Here is a 17,812-nt window from a genome sequence, read left to right on the forward strand (position 1 = left end):
ACTATATAGGGAATAACAGGTCTGGTCTATAGTAGTGCACTATATAGGGACACCTCCACCTCAGATAATAAAGCCAGTTAGAGACGGAGACAAATTAAACTAATATAAATATTTGCTTTTATTTCCAAACAATATCAAAACATTTCATCACTAGAACATCAACAATGTCTTCCGCAAACCCCGATCCAATGATCAACAATCTCAAGCCTTGTTGTGACATAGAATTGTGTGTGTGGTGTGTGTCCTCAGTCCTCTACTGGTAGTACAGCTCCAGGTTCTGTCCATCATGGATCTCATCTGCAGACAGGTGAGTAAAGGATCAGTCGTCCCACACAAACACCATCCATATTTTTCTTTCATTTTACCTTTATTTAACCAGGTCAGAAGACCACATTCTTATTTTCGGTGGTGGTGTTGTTCAGGGGCAGAACAGTCAGCTCCACAACTCAAACACCATCCATATTGCCACCCCATATGCCACATGTACCGCGTGTGTCAAATGTCTCGAGTTGCACAACCAAATCATTTCCCAGAGTTTCCCTCAATATAATGAACTAAACCAGGAAACTCATCACTTTCAAGGCAATACTTCACCAATAGCATTTCTCAATAACAAAAACTTTGCTTACATTGAGAAACCCACTCTGACAATAACCATCAGATTAAGTGAGGAGGAGGAGACATTCAAATGTTGCTGTCTGTTTCTCTCTCTCTCCTTACTATATCTAACAGTAGCAACATCTGTAAGGAAGGCAGACATGTTGGCTCAGTATCGCCCAGTTTACAGATTCCTCCCTGGTCAGAGTGAAACTGTTGTTCTCAAAGGGCTCAATAGTGTTCTATTTCCTCTTGGTTAAACAGCTGTTTCAGCATTCTTCGTCATGAATGTTGTTCTGGAGGCAGCTCGACAGTGGTCACAAGCTGGCACAGCCACAAAGTCATCAAATCTGAATTTAAACTTAACCACACTGTTGAACCTAATTCCTAACCACACTGTTGAACCTAATGCCTAACCCTAATTTAAAAACACAAAAAAAACACCATAAAACACCAGCACATTATTGTAAAAATGCATGAAAACAATATAGCCACGTTTGACTTTGCAGCTGCTCTGTCTAAGGGGAAATGGCCCAGTTGTGCCTCCAGGACGAGACTCACAACAATAAAACGCCATCCGGTGGTCAAAACAGTGAAACTACACTTCCGAGGGCTCAAAAGGATACAGTCTCCCAGAGACACGTGGTCCTTGAATATGGTGTACCTGAGAGGAGAAAACAGGAAGTTAGTCACAGAGGAAGAACACAGGCCTCGACCAGGTTCCTTCCGGAATGTTTCAGATAGAAATGACATGATTCCTTATTCTACATGTCACAGAGGCTTGTAGGTTCTACATTTCTACCTTAATATTCTAACACGTTACCCTGGATACAAATGTAGACGACACAGAGAACAGTCTGAATAATACAGGAGGAAGAGAAGGAGAAGTGACTCGTCACTGGTTCCAAATATGCCACAACTGACAAGTTTCTGAGTTGACGCAGCGATCTAAATCAAAGTTTGTCACGTGCGCCCAAATACAACAGTGACATACTTAGTTCCAGGCTCTGACCAACAGTGACATACTTACTTACAGGCTCTGACCAACAGTGACATACTTAGTTACAGGCTCTCCAGCCACTTTAATAATGTTGATGTAAAATATATCACTAGCCACTTTAAACAATGACTAAATATAATGAAATATACTCATTTACATACCTTACATTACTCATCTCATATGTATATACTGTACTCTATACCATCTACTGCATCTTTATGTAATCATGACACTAACAAACTATGACTTAATATAATGTTTACATACCCTACATTACTCATCTCATATGTATATACAGTGACATCTACTGTATCTTGACTATGCCGCTCTGTACCATCACTCATTGACATATCTTTATTACATATTCTTTGATCCAACACTTGTGACATATTAGTTGTGGAATTGTTAGGTTACTTGTTGGCTATTACTGCATTGTCAACAGTGACACCAGCATTTCGTTACAGGCTTAACATCTGCTAACATGTGACAAATACATTTGATTTGACTTACAGGCTCTGACCAACAGTGAAATACTTAGTTACAGGCTCTGACCAACAGTGCAATTTTTAAGTCAAAAAAATAATAAAAGGTATTAGGTGAACAATAGATGAGTAAAGAAATAAGACACTGCAGTTCAAACCCCGAGCTGACAAGGTACAAATCTGTCGTTCTGCCCCTGAACAGGCAGTTAACCCACTGTTCCTCGGCCGTCATTGAAAATAAGAATTTGTTCTTAACTGACTTGCCTAGTTAAATAAAGTTAAAATAAAAAATATCAGCTGATGTACGAAGGGCTTTACTGGGAGTCACATAGGGTGGCGCACTACTGGCCCAGCGCCGTCCGGGTTTGGCCGCAGTAGGCCGTCATTGGAGATAATGATAATTTGTTCTTAACTGACTTGTATAATTAAATAAAAAAATAAAAAAGTCCGTAATGAATAAAACTCGTCACTGGTCCGTAGGCTAGGAAGTGACTCGTCACTGGTCCGTAGGCTAGGGAAGTGACTCGTCACTGGTTCGTAGGCTAGGGAAGTGACTCGTCACTGGTCATTTCTTTCTCACCATTTCTTGAGTACGATCTTGTCCCACCGTGTGCCTGTCTGGGCAGCGATGAGCTTCTTCAGGTCTCCTATAGTGTCTTCTGAGCTGGAAAGGGTTAAGGCTGTACACAGATGACTGCTCTAACGACATGTTGGTATAGTGTGTCTATGCCTGCAACCTCTGAAGGTTCAGCATCTACAGACATCTATATAACCCCAACCCTCAAAAAAGGTCTGTAGTAATTTAACCTTTAGTTTTTTTAAAAATGATTTCTTGCTGATATGAAAGATACATTCCTTGTTTCCAAAACCACATCGCAACGATGCGTTTTAACGTTCAGAACGAGCGTCTGGGATAATAAAATAAAAAAAGGTATGTGGACACCTGCTCCCCCCTTTGTTGCTATAACAGCCTCCGCTCTTCTGGGAAGGCTTTCCACTAGATGTTGGAACATTGCTGCTATAACAGCCTCCACTCTTCTGGGAAGGCTTTCCACTAGATGTTGGAACATTGCTGCTATAACAGCCTCCACTCTTCTGGGAAGGCTTTCCACTAGATGTTGGAACATTGCTGCTATAACAGCCTCCACTCTTCTGGGAAGGATTTCCACTAGATGTTGGAACATTGCTGCTATAACAGCCTCCTCTCTTCTGGGAAGGCTTTCCACTAGATGTTAGAACATTGCTGCTATAACAGCCTCCGTTCTTCTGGGAAGGCTTTCCACTAGATGTTAGAACATTGCTGCTATAACAGCCTCCGTTCTTCTGGGAAGGCTTTCCACTAGATGTTAGAACATTGCTGCTATAACAGCCTCCGTTCTTCTGGGAAGGCTTTCCACTAGATGTTAGAACATTGCTGCTATAACAGCCTCCGTTCTTCTGGGAAGGCTTTCCACTAGATGTTGGAACATTGCTGCTATAACAGCCTCCGTTCTTCTGGGAAGGCTTTCCACTAGATGTTGGAACATTGCTGCTATAACAGCCTCCTCTCTTCTGGGAAGGCTTTCTACTAGATGTTGGAACATTGCTGCTATAACAGCCTCCACTCTTCTGGGAAGGCTTTCCCACTAGATGTTGGAACATTGCTGCTATAACAGCCTCCACTCTTCTGGGAAGGCTTTCCACTAGATGATGGAACATTGCTGCTATAACAGCCTCCACTCTTCTGGGAAGGCTTTCCACTAGATGTTGGAACATTGCTGCTATAACAGCCTCCACTCTTCTGGGAAGGCTTTCCACTAGATGATGGAACATTGCTGCTATAACAGCCTCCTCTCTTCTGGGAAGGCTTTCCACTAGATGTTGGAACATTGCTGCTAACAGATGTTCTTCTGGGAAGGCTTTCCACTAGATGTTGGAACATTGCTGCTATAACAGCCTCCTCTCTTCTGGGAAGGCTTTCCACTAGATGATGGAACATTGCTGCTATAACAGCCTCCTCTCTTCTGGGAAGGCATTCCACTAGATGTTGGAACATTGCTGCAGGGACTTGCTTCCATTCAGCCACGAGCATTGGTGAGGTCGGGACTGATGTTGGGCAGTCGGCGTTCCAATTCATCCCACAGGTGTTCGATGGGGGTTGAGGTCAGGGCTCTGTGCAGGCCAGTCAAGTTCTTCCAAAACGATCTCAACAAACAATGTCTGTATGAACCTCGTTGTGCACGGGAGCCAGCTGAAACAGGAGGGACTTCCCAAAACTGTTGAGACAGAGTTGGAAGCACAGAATCGTCTAGAATGTCATTGTGTGCTGTAGTGTTAAGATTTCCCTTCACTGGAACTAAGGGGCCCGAACCATGAAAAACAGCTCCAGACTATTACTCCTACTCCACTTTACAGTTGGCACTATGCACCAAAACCCAGATTCATTGGTCGGACTGCCAGATGGTGAAGCGTGATTCATCAGTCCAGAAAAGGCATTTCCACTGCGCCGGGTCCAATGGCGACGAGCTTTCCACCACTCCAGCCGACGCTGGGCATTGCTCATGGTGATCTTAGGGTTATCGTGTGTGGCTGCTCGGCTGAGCTGTTGTCGCTCCTAGACATTTCCACTTCACAATAACAGCACTTACAGTTGACTGGGGCAGCTCTAGCAAGGCAGAAATTTGACTAACTTACTTGTTGGAAAGGTGGCATCCTATGATGATGACACATTGAAAGTCACTGAGCTCTTCAGTAAGGTCATTCTACTGCCAATGTTTGTCTATGGAGATTGCATGGCGGTGCGCTCGATTTTATACACCTGTCAGCAACGGGTGTGGATGAAATAGCCGAATCCACTCATTTGAAGGGGTATTCACATACTATTGTAACAGTGTGTTACTATCGCCAATAGGCGCTAAATCAGATGCCGTCTATGAATGGCGTAGGCTAGTCTGTGCTGTAAGACTAGCATGGTGGTCAGCTTAGTAAAAGGATACTTGCACTTCACCCGAACCTTCTTGCCCAGCCGGTCATTGCAAACCACCTCAATCATCCTGATCCGCAGAGAGAGACGGGGAGGGTTGGTTGAGACAGCGGTACAGTATGACACCGTGAACATATGATAAACACTATGTTCAAACAACTTCGATACGGAAGTTACTTTTTCGTAGCAGGTCAGAATTTAAAGCGGGTTAGGATTATTAACGTAGTCGGTTAGGAGACTAAGATTAAGACGGGTTAGCGAAAAATGCTCTCATTACCTGCTACGAAAATCACGTCGTATCGAAGTGGCGTGAAACAGCAAACAGTGGTGATTACAATACAAGGATGATGTTCCAGTTGTTTGTCATTACAACTCCAATAATGTAATTTTACTTAGCAGCTAACATAATAGCTAGGACATTAAACATTATGTTGTCATATGGAGTTGGCTAATGTTAGCAGAGCTAGTTAGCGCTTAATCAACAACCACTGAAAAAAATAAATAAAGCATTACGTCTTAGATATTGAAGTGTCCTCACATGTTTATTTGGTCTACACCATTGATAAAATATCGTATAAGTACAGATATTACCTTGTTGATAGCTCGTCGTTAGCGAAAATCAGAATCGTTTCAGCCTAGGTAGTCGTAAAGCGTTCCGCTTTGTGTACAACGAGAAAACGCACCAATGAAACGTCTAAACGGATGATTGACGTGGCTACGTCAAGGCCTCTCATAGGGTGACATGTCAAGAGAAGGCGGGCACTGCAATATTCAGCTATGCCGTAAATCAACCAGAAGTGCTGCGAATAGTTGCAATGAAATAACAAATGCGGTCACATCAGTCTATAAGGGCATTTTTTTTTTTTTTACTGTAGATCAGTGGAATAAACAGCCGAAATGATATCAACATACCATTCGATTAAACCCAATGTAGTTTATCATGATAAATACATGTCTAATGCAAAAACAACAAAACACATGTAAAAGCAACCCTTTTAGAAAAGTGACGAATATTCTAAACATGTGTCTTTGACACCTGGCGGATGGAAGGTGCAACAACAGAATCAGCAGCAGACGTTTCCTTACAGCCGCAGTCTACGAGCCACCAGAGGCAAAGAGGAGTGACTTGCACAGTTTTGAAAGCAAGCAGGGAAAATGGCAGACGCCGAGGACGAGAAGCTACCGTCCGGGTGGGAAAAGCGGATGAGCCGCAGTTCCAGTAGGTTGAGGCGATAACTAGCTATATCATCCCAGTCCCGAACAATTTGTCACTGGTGCACAAACCACTTGCATGGCAAAGTACCGACCGAACGAACCCAAATGCTAGCGTTAGCGGCTTAGCTAAATTACTTAGCTAGTTAGGTTGGTTGTAATCTTGTTGCATCGTTAGGTGGTGACGCATGTTTATTTGTGAATTGTGTCTGTTGGTTATTCGTTTGACTAGTGCGTGTATCAAAAGATAGCATCTGGTGTTGTTTAGTTAGCCAGTCATTACCCTCACGACTAACCCAGCAAGCTAGCCTAACTAGCAACGGTGCATGCATGTTTTGACAACTGTTCAACGTACTATGCATTGGACACTAACTTATTTCATAATCAAACAATTCTTAGGGATATATGTATTGGAAGATAGACTGTTGTATGGGGTGTCGTCATTTTGAGTTGGTCAGTTTATTCATTAATGTCCATTCATTCATTTCACGCCAGCTCGCGAGGTAGCAGAAAATAACAAGGCCCATAATAATGACGTCATTTTGTCCCGCGCCTTGGGACCATTCCGACACCTGTGTTAGGATGGCGAGTTTCTGCCCAGTGAGCAGAAGTTACATATGTATTTTCTCAACGCCTTCTTCAGCACAATATCATTAAAAGTTGCTGAAGACGACCAACTGAGAGTAGTTCTGTCCATTCCATGACTAAAGCAAAATGCTTTTATCTGTGTAGATTAATGCACATGAAGGAAAGGAAGCTTCAGTAGACTTTAGTTGTAGCATCGGCTCCCTCTTTCTCATCCCCCAAACCAACACCTCTCCTCTCTCTCCCCCTACTCCCCATCCTTTCTCTCCCTCCCCCTCTCCATCCTTTCTCTCCCCCTCCATCCTTTCTCTCCATTCCCTCCCTCCCTGTCCTCTTTCCCTCCCTCCCCATCCTTTCTCTCCATTCCCATCCTTTCTCCATTCCCATCCTTTCTCCATTCCATCCTCTCTCCATTCTCTCCATTCCCTCCCTCCTCCCCCATCATTTCTCTCTATTCCCATCCTTTCTCTCCATTCTCTCCCTCCCTGTCCTCTTTCTCTCCCCTGTCCTCTCTCCCTCCCTTCTCCCCCACCCCCCCTCTTCCACCCCCCTTCCTCCCCCCCCTCTCTCCTGCCCTCCTCCCCCATCCTCTTTCTCCCTCCTCCCTTTCCTAGGTAGAGTGTACTACTTTAACCACATCACCAATGCCAGCCAGTGGGAGCGTCCGGTGGGGTCAGGTAGGTCGCCCAGCAGCGAAGGGGATGGACCTGTAGCTGACAGGTCATGGTTGGAATCCCTGGTGGGGCACTGTAACATTGATCTGGGGGGGCCCTTAACCCAACAACACGCTGGCCCTTAACCCAACAACACGCTGGCCCTTAACCCAACAACACGCTGGCCCTTAACCCAACAACACGCTGGCCCTTAACCCAACAACACGCTGGCCCTTAACCCAACAGCACGCTGGCCCTTAACCACCCAACAACACGCTGGCCCTTAACCACCCAACAACACGCTGGCCCTTAACCACCCAACAACACGCTGGCCCTTAACCACCCAACAACACGCTGGCCCTTAACCACCCAACAACACGCTGGCCCTTAACCACCCAACAACACGCTGGCCCTTAACCACCCAGCAACACGCTGGCCCTTAACCACCCAGCAACACGCTGGCCCTTAACCACCCAGCAACACGCTGGCCCTTAACCACCCACAACCGCTGGCCCTTAACCACCCAGCAACACGCTGGCCCCCCCAGCACCACCCAACCACCCAGCAACACGCTGGCCCTTAGCACCGCTGGCCCAACCACCCAGCAACACGCTGGCCCTTAACCACCCAGCAACACGCTGGCCCTTAACCACCCAGCAACACGCTGGCCCTTAACCACCCAGCAACACGCTGGCCCTTAACCATGTGTGAAGTGTGCTCCTCCTCTACTGTGTGTGAAGTGTGCTCCCCGGTGCGTGAAGTGTGCTCCTCTACTGTGTGAAGTGTGCTCCTCCTCTACTGTGTGTGAAGTGTGCTCCCCTCTACTGTGTGAAGTGTGCTCCCCTCTACTGTGTGAAGTGTGCTCCTCCTCTACTGTGTGTGAAGTGTGCTCCCCCTCTACTGTGTGTGAAGTGTGCTCCTCCTCTACTGTGTGTGAAGTGTGCTCCTCCTCTACTGTGTGTGAAGTGTGCTCCTCCTCTACTGTGTGTGAAGTGTGCTCCCCCTCTACTGTGTGTGAAGTGTGCTCCCCCTCTACTGTCTGTGAAGTGTGCTCCTCCTCTACTGTGTGAAGTGTGCTCCTCCTCTACTGTGTGTGAAGTGTGCTCCCCCTCTACTGTGTGAAGTGTGCTCCTCCTCTACTGTGTGTGAAGTGTGCTCCCCCTCTACTGTGTGAAGTGTGCTCCTCCTCTACTGTGTGAAGTGTGCTCCTCCTCTACTGTGTGTGAAGTGTGCTCCTCTACTGTGTGTGAAGTGTGCCCCCCTCTACTGTGTGAAGTGTGCCCCTCCTCTACTGTGTGAAGTGTGCTCCTCCTCTACTGTGTGAAGTGTGCTCCTCCTCTACTGTGTGAAGTGTGCTCCTCCTCTACTGTGTGTGAAGTGTGCTCCCCCTCTACTGTCTGTGAAGTGTGCTCCCCCTCTACTGTGTGTGAAGTGTGCTCCTCCTCTACTGTGTGTGAAGTGTGCTCCCCTCTACTGTGTGAAGTGTGCTCCTCCTCTACTGTGTGAAGTGTGCCCCTCCTCTACTGTGTGAAGTGTGCTCCTCCTCTACTGTGTGAAGTGTGCTCCTCCTCTACTGTGTGAAGTGTGCTCCCCCTCTACTGTGTGAAGTGTGCTCCTCCTCTACTGTGTGAAGTGTGCTCCCCCTCTACTGTGTGAAGTGTGCTCCCCCTCTACTGTGTGTGAAGTGTGCTCCCCCTCTACTGTGTGAAGTGTGCTCCTCCTCTACTGTGTGAAGTGTGCTCCTCCTCTACTGTGTGAAGTGTGCTCCTCCTCTACTGTCTGTGAAGTGTGCTCCCCCTCTACTGTCTGGAAGTGTGCTCCCCCTCTACTGTCTGTCAAGTGTGCTCCTCCTCTACTGTGTGTGAAGTGTGCTGCTCCTCTACTGTGTGAAGTGTGCTCCTCCTCTACTGTGTGAAGTGTGCTCCTCCTCTACTGTGTGTGAAGTGTGCTCCCCTCTACTGTGTGTGAAGTGTGCTCCTCCTCTACTGTGTGTGAAGTGTGCTCCTCATCTACTGTGTGTGAAGTGTGCTCCTCCTCTACTGTGTGTGAAGTGTGCTCCTCCTCTACTGTCTGTGAAGTGTGCTCCTCCTCTACTGTGTGAAGTGTGCTCCTCCTTTACTGTGTGTGAAGTGTGCTCCCCCTCTACTGTGTGAAGTGTGCTCCTCCTCTACTGTGTGAAGTGTGCTCCCCTCTACTGTGTGAAGTGTGCTCCCCCTCTACTGTGTGAAGTGTGCTCCTCTACTGTGTGAAGTGTGCTCCTCCTCTACTGTGTGAAGTGTGCTCCTCCTCTACTGTGTGAAGTGTGCTCCTCCTCTACTGTGTGAAGTGTGCTCCTCCTCTACTGTGTGAAGTGTGCTGCTGTTTGGGGGGATGAGAAGAAGACTGTTTGTTGTAGCATCATATGAACAATTAAGTTGTATTGGTGATGCACAAAGTGTTTTTGTGTTGTGGGTGAAGTGGAGTGGACAATACAGTTGTATTGTGGGTGATGGGAGGGGACAATACATTTGTATTGTGGGTGAAGGGAGGGGACAATACAGTTGTATTGTGGGTGAAGGGAGGGGACAATACAGTTGTATTGTGGGTGAAGGGGAGGGGACAATACAGTTGTATTGTGGGTGAAGGGGGGGACAATACAGTTGTATTGTGGGTGAAGGGAGGGGACAATACAGTTGTATTGTGGGTGAAGGGAGGGGACAATACAGTTGTATTGTGGGTGAAGGGAGGGGACAATACAGTTGTATTGTGGGTGAAGGGAGGGGACAATACAGTTGTATTGTGGGTGAAGGGAGGGACAATACAGTTGTATTGTGGGTGAAGGGAGGGGACAATACAGTTGTATTGTGGGTGAAGGGAGGGGACAATACAGTTGTATTGTGGGTGAAGGGGAGGGGACAATACAGTTGTATTGTGGGTGAAGGGAGGGGACAATACAGTTGTATTGTGGGTGAAGGGAGGGGACAATACAGTTGTATTGTGGGTGAAGGGAGGGGACAATACAGTTGTATTGTGGGTGAAGGGAGGGGACAATACAGTTGTATTGTGGGTGAAGGGAGGGGACAATACAGTTGTATTGTGGGTGAAGGGAGGGGACAATACAGTTGTATTGTGGGTGAAGGGGAGGGGACAATACAGTTGTATTGTGGGTGAAGGGAGGGGACAATACAGTTGTATTGTGGGTGAAGGGAGGGGACAATACAGTTGTATTGTGGGTGAAGGGAGGACAATACAGTTGTATTGTGGGTGAAGGGGAGGGGACAATACAGTTGTATTGTGGGTGAAGGGAGGGGACAATGCAGTTGTATTGTGGGTGAAGGGAGGGGACAATGCAGTTGTATTGTGGGTGACGGGAGGGGGGCAATGCAGTTTTATTGTGGGTGACGGGAGGGGGCAATGCAGTTTTATTGTGGGTGACGGGAGGGGGCAATGCAGTTGTATTGTGGGTGACGGGAGGGGGCAATGCATTTGTATTGTGGGTGACGGGAGGGGGCAATGCAGTTGTATTGTGGGTGATGGGAGGGGGCAATGCATTTGTATTGTGGGTGATGGGAGGGGACAATAAAGTTGTATTGAATTGTAGGTGATGGGAGTGGCGAGCCAGACAAGGTGCGTTGTTCCCACCTCCTGGTGAAGCACAGCCAATCGCGTCGCCCGTCCTCCTGGAGGGAGGAGAACATCACACGCTCCAAAGAGGAGGCCCTCGACCTTATACAAAGTGAGTAGTTGGGGGAAACAGATCAAATGTTGTCACACCAACTAATGTTTGACCGTCTCTGGGTGTGTTGAGCGAGATGGCGAGACAGTTTGATAAACTACGTGCATGTCAAGTCAGATGTTATTGGTCACATGGTTAGCAGATGTTATTGGTCACATACACATGGTTAGCAGATGTTATTGGTCACATACACATGGTTAGCAGATGTTACTGGTCACATATACATGGTTAGCAGATGTTACTGGTCACATATACATGGTTAGCAGATGTTACTGGTCACATACACATGGTTAGCAGATGTTACTGGTCACATACACATGGTTAGCAGATGTTACTGGTCACATGGTTAGCAGATGTTACTGGTCACATGGTTAGCAGATGTTACTGGTCACATGGTTAGCAGATGTTACTGGTCACATGGTTAGCAGATGTTATTGGTCACATTCACGCAGTTAGCAGATGTTATTGTGAGTGTAGTGAAATGCTTGTGCTTCTTGTTCCGACTGCAGTAATATCTAACGTAATCTAACAATTCCACATCAACGACCGAATACACACACATCTAAGTAAAGGGATGGAATAAGAATATATACATATAACATGTTGTTAACATGTTGTTGCACTGTGTTGTTAACATGTTGTTGCACTGTGTGTTGATAACATGTTGTTGCACTGTGTGTTGATAACATGTTGTTGCACTGTGTGTTGTTAACATGTTGTTGCACTGTGTGTTGTTAACATGTTGTTGCACTGTGTGTTGATAACATGTTGTTGCACTGTGTGTTGATAACATGTTGTTGCACTGTGTGTTGATAACATGGTGTGTGTGTGTAACATGTTGCAGAGTAAGTGTTATAACATGGTGTGTGTGTAACATGTTGTAGAGTAAGTGTTATGACATGGTGTGTGTGTGTGTTAACATGTTGTAGAGTAAGTGTTACATAACATGGTGTGTTAACATGTTGTAGAGTAAGTGTTACATAACATGGTGTGTGTTAACATGTTGTAGAGTAAGTGTTACATAACATGGTGTGTGTTAACATGTTGTAGAGTAAGTGTTACATAACATGGTGTGTGTTAACATGTTGTAGAGTAAGTGTTACATAACATGGTGTGTGTTAACATGTTGTAGAGTAAGTGTTACATAACATGGTGTGTTAACATGTTGTAGAGTAAGTGTTATAACATGGTGTGTTAACATGTTGTAGAGTAAGTGTTATAACATGGTGTGTTAACATGTTGCAGAGTAAGTGTTATAACATGGTGTGTTAACATGTTGCAGAGTAAGTGTTATAACATGGTGTGTTAACATGTTGCAGAGTAAGTGTTATAACATGGTGTGTTAACATGTTGTAGAGTAAGTGTTATAACATGGTGTGTTAACATGTTGTAGAGTAAGTGTTATAACATGGTGTGTTAACATGTTGTAGAGTTAGTGTTATAACATGGTGTGTTAACATGTTGCAGAGTTAGTGTTATAACATGGTGTGTTAACATGTTGTAGAGTAAGTGTTATAACATGGTGTGTTAACATGTTGTAGAGTAAGTGTTATAACATGGTGTGTTAACATGTTGTAGAGTAAGTGTTATAACATGGTGTGTTAACATGTTGTAGAGTAAGTGTTATAACATGGTGTGTTAACATGTTACAGAGTTAGTGTTATAACATGGTGTGTTAACATGTTACAGAGTAAGTGTTATAACATGGTGTGTTAACATGTTGTAGAGTAAGTGTTATAACATGGTGTGTTAACATGTTGTAGAGTAAGTGTTATAACATGGTGTGTTAACATGTTGCAGAGTAAGTGTTATAACATGGTGTGTTAACATGCTACAGAGTTAGTGTTATAACATGGTGTGTTAACATATTGTAGAGTTAGTGTTACATAACATGGTGTGTTAACATGTTGCAGAGTAAGTGTTATAACATGGTGTGTTAACATGTTACAGAGTACATAGAGCAGATGCAGTCAGGAGAGGAGGAGTTTGAGGCTTTGGCCTCTCAGTTCAGTGACTGTAGCTCCGCACGCAACGGAGGAGACCTGGGACTGTTCGGCAGAGGTAACGCGCACACACACACACACACACACACACACACACACACACACACACACACACACACACACACGGTCAAATGGAAAATATACTACACACACACACACACACACACACACACACACACACACACACGGTCAAATGGAAAATATACTACACACACACACACACACACGGTCAAATGGAAAATATACTACACACACACACACACACACGGTCAAATGGAAAATATACTACACACACACACACACACACACGGTCAAATGGAAAATATACTACACACACACACACACACACACACACACACACACACGGTCAAATGGAAAATATACTACACACACACACACGGTCAAATGGAAAATATACTACACACACACACACACGGTCAAATGGAAAATATACTACACACACACACACACGGTCAAATGGAAAATAGACTACACACACACACACACACGGTCAAATGGAAAATATACACACACACACACACACACACACGGTCAAATGGAAAATATACTACACACACACACACACACACACGGTCAAATGGAAAATATACTACACACACACACACACACACACACACACACACGGTCAAATGGAAAATATACTACACACACACACACGGTCAAATGGAAAATATACTACACACACACACACGGTCAAATGGAAAATATACTACACACACACACACACGGTCAAATGGAAAATATACTACACACACACACACACGGTCAAATGGAAAATATACTACACACACACACACGGTCAAATGGAAAATATACTACACACACACACACACACACACACACACAACACACACACACGGTCAAATGGAAAATACACACACATGCAGTCACAGACAGGCACAAAGTCCTGTTTTCCAGGTGTTTTCTGTTTTCGTGGTGAGAGAGGTGTGTGTGTTTCAGGTCAGATGCAGAAGCCTTCGCTCTGAAGGTGGGCGACATTAGTTGTGATAGAGGTGTGTGTGTGTTTCAGGTCAGCAGAAGCCTTCCCTCTGAAGGTGGGCGACATGAGTTGTGATAGAGGTGTGTGTGTGTGTGTTTGTGTTTCAGGTCAGATGCAGAAGCCTTTTGAGGATGCGTCCTTCGCTCTGAAGGTGGGAGACATGAGTGGTCCGGTGTTCACCGATTCTGGAGTTCATGTCATCCTTCGCACGGGATAGAGACAAGGCTCTGATACTCCCTGAATACCCCCATCGCCCCCTGAATACTCCCTGAATACCCCCATCGCCCCCTGAATACTCCCTGAATACCCCCATCGCCCCCTGAATACTCCCTGAATATCCCCATCGCCCCCTGAATACTCCCTGAATACCCCCATCGCCCCTGAATACTCCCTGAATATCCCCATCGCCCCCTGAATATCCCCGTCACCCCCTGAATACCCCGTCACCCCCTGAATACCCCGTCACCCCCTGAATACCCCGTCACCCCCTGAATACCCCGTCACCCCCTGAATACCCCGTCACCCCCCCCCGTGAATACCCCCGTCACCCCTGAATACCCCCTCACCCCCTGAATACCCCGTCACCCCCTGAATACCCCCATCACCCCTGAATACGCCCTGAATATCCCCGTCACCCCCTGAATACCCCCGTCACCCCTGAATACCCCCGTCACCCCCTGTATACCCCCATCACCCCCTGAATACGTCCTGAATATGCCCTGAATACCCCCACACCCCCTGAATACCCCGTCACCCCCTGAATACCCCCGTCACCCCCTGAATACCCCCATCACCCCTGAATACGTCCTGAATACCCCCATCACCCCCTGAATACCCCCATCACCCCCTGAATACCCCCTCCACCCCTGAAAACCCCCTCCTATCTCCCACCCCCTCAAATACCCCCACTTGTCCTCCCTACTACCCTTAGAAGCCACCCTTCCACCTCAAATACCCCCCCCCACCGTTCTGTTCTATATGCAACTTCACACTGACACCATCAACACCCCTTATCCCCTGCACCCATTACCATGGCTACATCGCTGTGTGTGTGAAAATAAGAGACCTGTCGTTAGTGACTGACTGACTGACTGACTGAATGAGTGTGAGTCTGTGTGTTCACATGGACCATTACCCCTCCACCCCTCCACTTTATAGTGTCCCCTGTCTGTTTGCCAAGGCATTATTCTCTCTCAATGATAACATGTCAGATGGTTAGTGGTAGACCAGTGTTCCATACTCTCTCATAGGAGACCGACACGTAGAAGGCTGACTCGTGGGATTATTTAAATGGTGGGAAAATAGTCCATTGTCTTCCATGTTTGTAGTCCCCCCCCCCATTCCATTTACTGCTTCACTGTATCTCCTATGTTCCAGGGAACTACAATACCCAGTATGCATGTGGGGGAAGTGTTTTTGTAAGCTTGAATCTGCTGAGAGGCACTTCATATGATCTGTTCATCTCCCACCATTAAAGGACTCTTATTTTGTAAACTTGTCTCTGGACTTTTATTTTGTTGGGTGACTGTCTGATGCTGCTACCGTGTGTTCAGTTCAATAAACGTTGCATGACAGTTTGTGTTAAACGACCCATTTCCCCCGAAACACTGATCACCGTCCTTTTAATGGCCTTTGAGAGTCAGTATGTTTGCTGCATTTGTGTTAGGACAATACAAGGTCCTCAATTATTCTCATATTTAAAGTGTTTTGGAAAGGACGCCATTTTAGCGCCTTTAAACATTCAGTTTCTCCATCCATGACAAGTATTTGGATTTTAAGTATATGCGTTGGTTCAGTCACATAGCGTTGGTTCAGTCACATAGCGTTGGTTCAGTCACATAGCGTTGGTTCAGTCACATAGCGTTGGTTCAGTCACATAGCGTTGGTTCAGTCACATAGCGTTGGTTCAGTCACATAGCGTTGGTTCAGTCACATAGCGTTGGTTCAGTCACATAGCGTTGGTAAACATTCGGTTTTGATGTGTGCCTGGGGAGAATGAAAATTTCCCCTAGCGTCCAAAGTTGCTCCAAAATTCTGGACAACCGTGACTCAAAGACCTCCTACAGCTCTAGCTTCCTCAGCTACCACACCAAGGTAGTGGGAGGCTCCAGTTGGCTGGGGGAGCTGTCACTCAACCGTAATGACTCCGTGGAGTTCCATAGTTGGATGAGCACCCTGAAGGACCTCCCTGACACCATCTCCTCTTCTCCGAGGCCTCTGTACCTGCTCATACCCGACAAGAGTGTCCGGGAGAGAGTGAAAGGGATCTTTTGTTGTTGACATACATTACTCGTCAAAAGTTTGGACACACCTACTCATTCCAGGGTTTTTCTTTATTTTTAATTTTTTCTACATTGTAGAATAACAGTGAAATAACACATGAAATCATAAAATAACCAAAGAAGTATAAAACATATCCAAATATATTTGAGAATATTCAAAGTAGCCACCCTTTGCCTTGATGACAGCTTTGCACACTTGGCATTCTCTCAACCAGCTTCACCTGGAATGCTTTTCCAATAGTCTTGAAGGAGTTCCCACATATGCTGAGCACTTGTTAGCTGCTTTTCCTTCAATCTGCGGTCCAACTCATCCCAAACCATCTCAATTGGGTTGAGGTCGGGTGATTGCGGAGGCCAGGTTATCTGATGCAGCACTCCATCACTCTCCTTCTTGGTCAAATAGCCCTTACACAGCCTGGAGGTGTGTTGGGTCATTGTCCTGTTGAAAAACAAATGATAGTCCCACTAAGTGCAAACCAGTGTTAAGCCATAGTTGTGAGAGTGTTGTACTGATGTATAGGTGTGGCTAAATCAGGTTATAGAGTGTTGTAAAGGTGTGGCTGAATCAGGTGTGTGAGTGTTGGGATGGTGTAAAGGTGTGGCTGAATCAGGTGTGAGAGTGTTGGGCTGGAGTAAAGGTGTGGCTGAATCAGGTGTGAGAGTGTTGGGCTGGTGTAAAGGTGTGGCTGAATCAGGTGTGAGAGTGTTGGGCTGGTGTAAAGGTGTGAGAGTGTTGGGCTGGTGTATAGGTGTGGCTGAATCAGGTGTGAGAGTGTTGGGCTGGTGTATAGGTGTGGCTGAATCAGATGTGAGAGTGTTGGGCTGGTGTAAAGGTGTGGCTGAATCAGGTGTGAGAGTGTTGGGCTGGTGTAAAGGTGTGAGAGTGTTGGGCTGGTGTAAAGGTGTGGCTGAATCAGGTTATAGAGTGTTGTATAGGTGTGGCTGAATCAGGTGTGAGAGTGTTGGGCTGGTGTAAAGGTGTGGCTGAATCAGGTGTGAGAGTGTTGGGCTGGTGTAAAGGTGTGAGAGTGTTGGGCTGGTGTATAGGTGTGGCTGAATCAGGTGTGAGAGTGTTGGGCTGGTGTATAGGTGTGGCTGAATCAGGTGTGAGAGTGTTGTAAAGGTGTGGCTGAATCAGGTGTGAGAGTGTTGGGCTGGTGTAAAGGTGTGAGAGTGTTGGGCTGGTGTAAAGGTGTGAGAGTGTTGGGCTGGTGTAAAGGTGTGGCTGAATCAGGTGTGAGAGTGTTGGGCTGGTGTAAAGGTGTGGCTGAATCAGGTGTGAGAGTGTTGGGCTGGTGTA

General features: G+C 46.1%; 2 protein-coding genes across 3 annotated transcripts; one reads left to right on the forward strand and one right to left on the reverse strand.

Annotated features, from left to right (window-relative positions):
* Positions 1-94: 94 nt before the first annotated feature.
* Positions 95-5,731, reverse strand: LOC135529531 (ubiquitin-like protein 5). Its single transcript, XM_064958216.1, has 5 exons — positions 5,633-5,731; positions 5,055-5,111; positions 2,660-2,743; positions 1,224-1,261; positions 95-297 (listed from the first exon to the last, which is right to left on the reverse strand). The coding sequence occupies exons 2-5, from the start codon at positions 5,108-5,110 to the stop codon at positions 254-256; spliced, it is 222 nt and encodes a 73-aa protein (XP_064814288.1). The 5' UTR covers position 5,111; positions 5,633-5,731; the 3' UTR covers positions 95-253.
* Positions 5,732-5,890: 159 nt separating this feature from the next.
* Positions 5,891-14,750, forward strand: LOC135529530 (peptidyl-prolyl cis-trans isomerase NIMA-interacting 1-like). 2 transcript variants are annotated; one of them, XM_064958214.1, is made up of 5 exons: positions 5,911-6,260; positions 7,453-7,515; positions 11,072-11,206; positions 13,157-13,267; positions 14,338-14,733. In XM_064958214.1, exons 1-5 carry the CDS (start codon positions 6,197-6,199, stop codon positions 14,445-14,447), a joined length of 483 nt encoding a protein of 160 aa, XP_064814286.1. In that variant the 5' UTR covers positions 5,911-6,196; the 3' UTR covers positions 14,448-14,733. The 2 variants fall into 2 exon arrangements, with proteins under 2 accessions (XP_064814287.1, XP_064814286.1); XM_064958215.1 differs by lacking the exon at positions 7,453-7,515 and having other exon boundaries at positions 5,891-6,260; positions 14,338-14,750.
* Positions 14,751-17,812: the final 3,062 nt, after the last annotated feature.

This window comes from Oncorhynchus masou, unplaced genomic scaffold (assembly GCF_036934945.1).
Source record: "Oncorhynchus masou masou isolate Uvic2021 unplaced genomic scaffold, UVic_Omas_1.1 unplaced_scaffold_1178, whole genome shotgun sequence".
Lineage (NCBI taxonomy): Eukaryota > Metazoa > Chordata > Actinopteri > Salmoniformes > Salmonidae > Oncorhynchus > Oncorhynchus masou.

Excerpts from the sequence above, each read along its gene's own strand:
- LOC135529530 (XM_064958214.1), top strand. The coding sequence starts at position 6,197 with ATGGCAGACGCCGAGGACGAGAAGCTACCGTCCGGGTGGGAAAAGCGG. Across the intron at positions 7,516-11,071 it reads GGAGCGTCCGGTGGGGTCAG|GTGATGGGAGTGGCGAGCCA; the intron begins GTAGGTCGCCCA and ends ATTGAATTGTAG. Across the intron at positions 11,207-13,156 it reads GGCCCTCGACCTTATACAAA|AGTACATAGAGCAGATGCAG; the intron begins GTGAGTAGTTGG and ends AACATGTTACAG.
- LOC135529531 (XM_064958216.1), bottom strand. The coding sequence starts at position 5,110 with ATGATTGAGGTGGTTTGCAATGACCGGCTGGGCAAGAAGGTTCGGGTG. Across the intron at positions 2,744-5,054 it reads AAGGTTCGGGTGAAGTGCAA|CTCAGAAGACACTATAGGAG; the intron begins GTATCCTTTTAC and ends AACCCTTTCCAG. Across the intron at positions 1,262-2,659 it reads AAGATCGTACTCAAGAAATG|GTACACCATATTCAAGGACC; the intron begins GTGAGAAAGAAA and ends TTCTCCTCTCAG.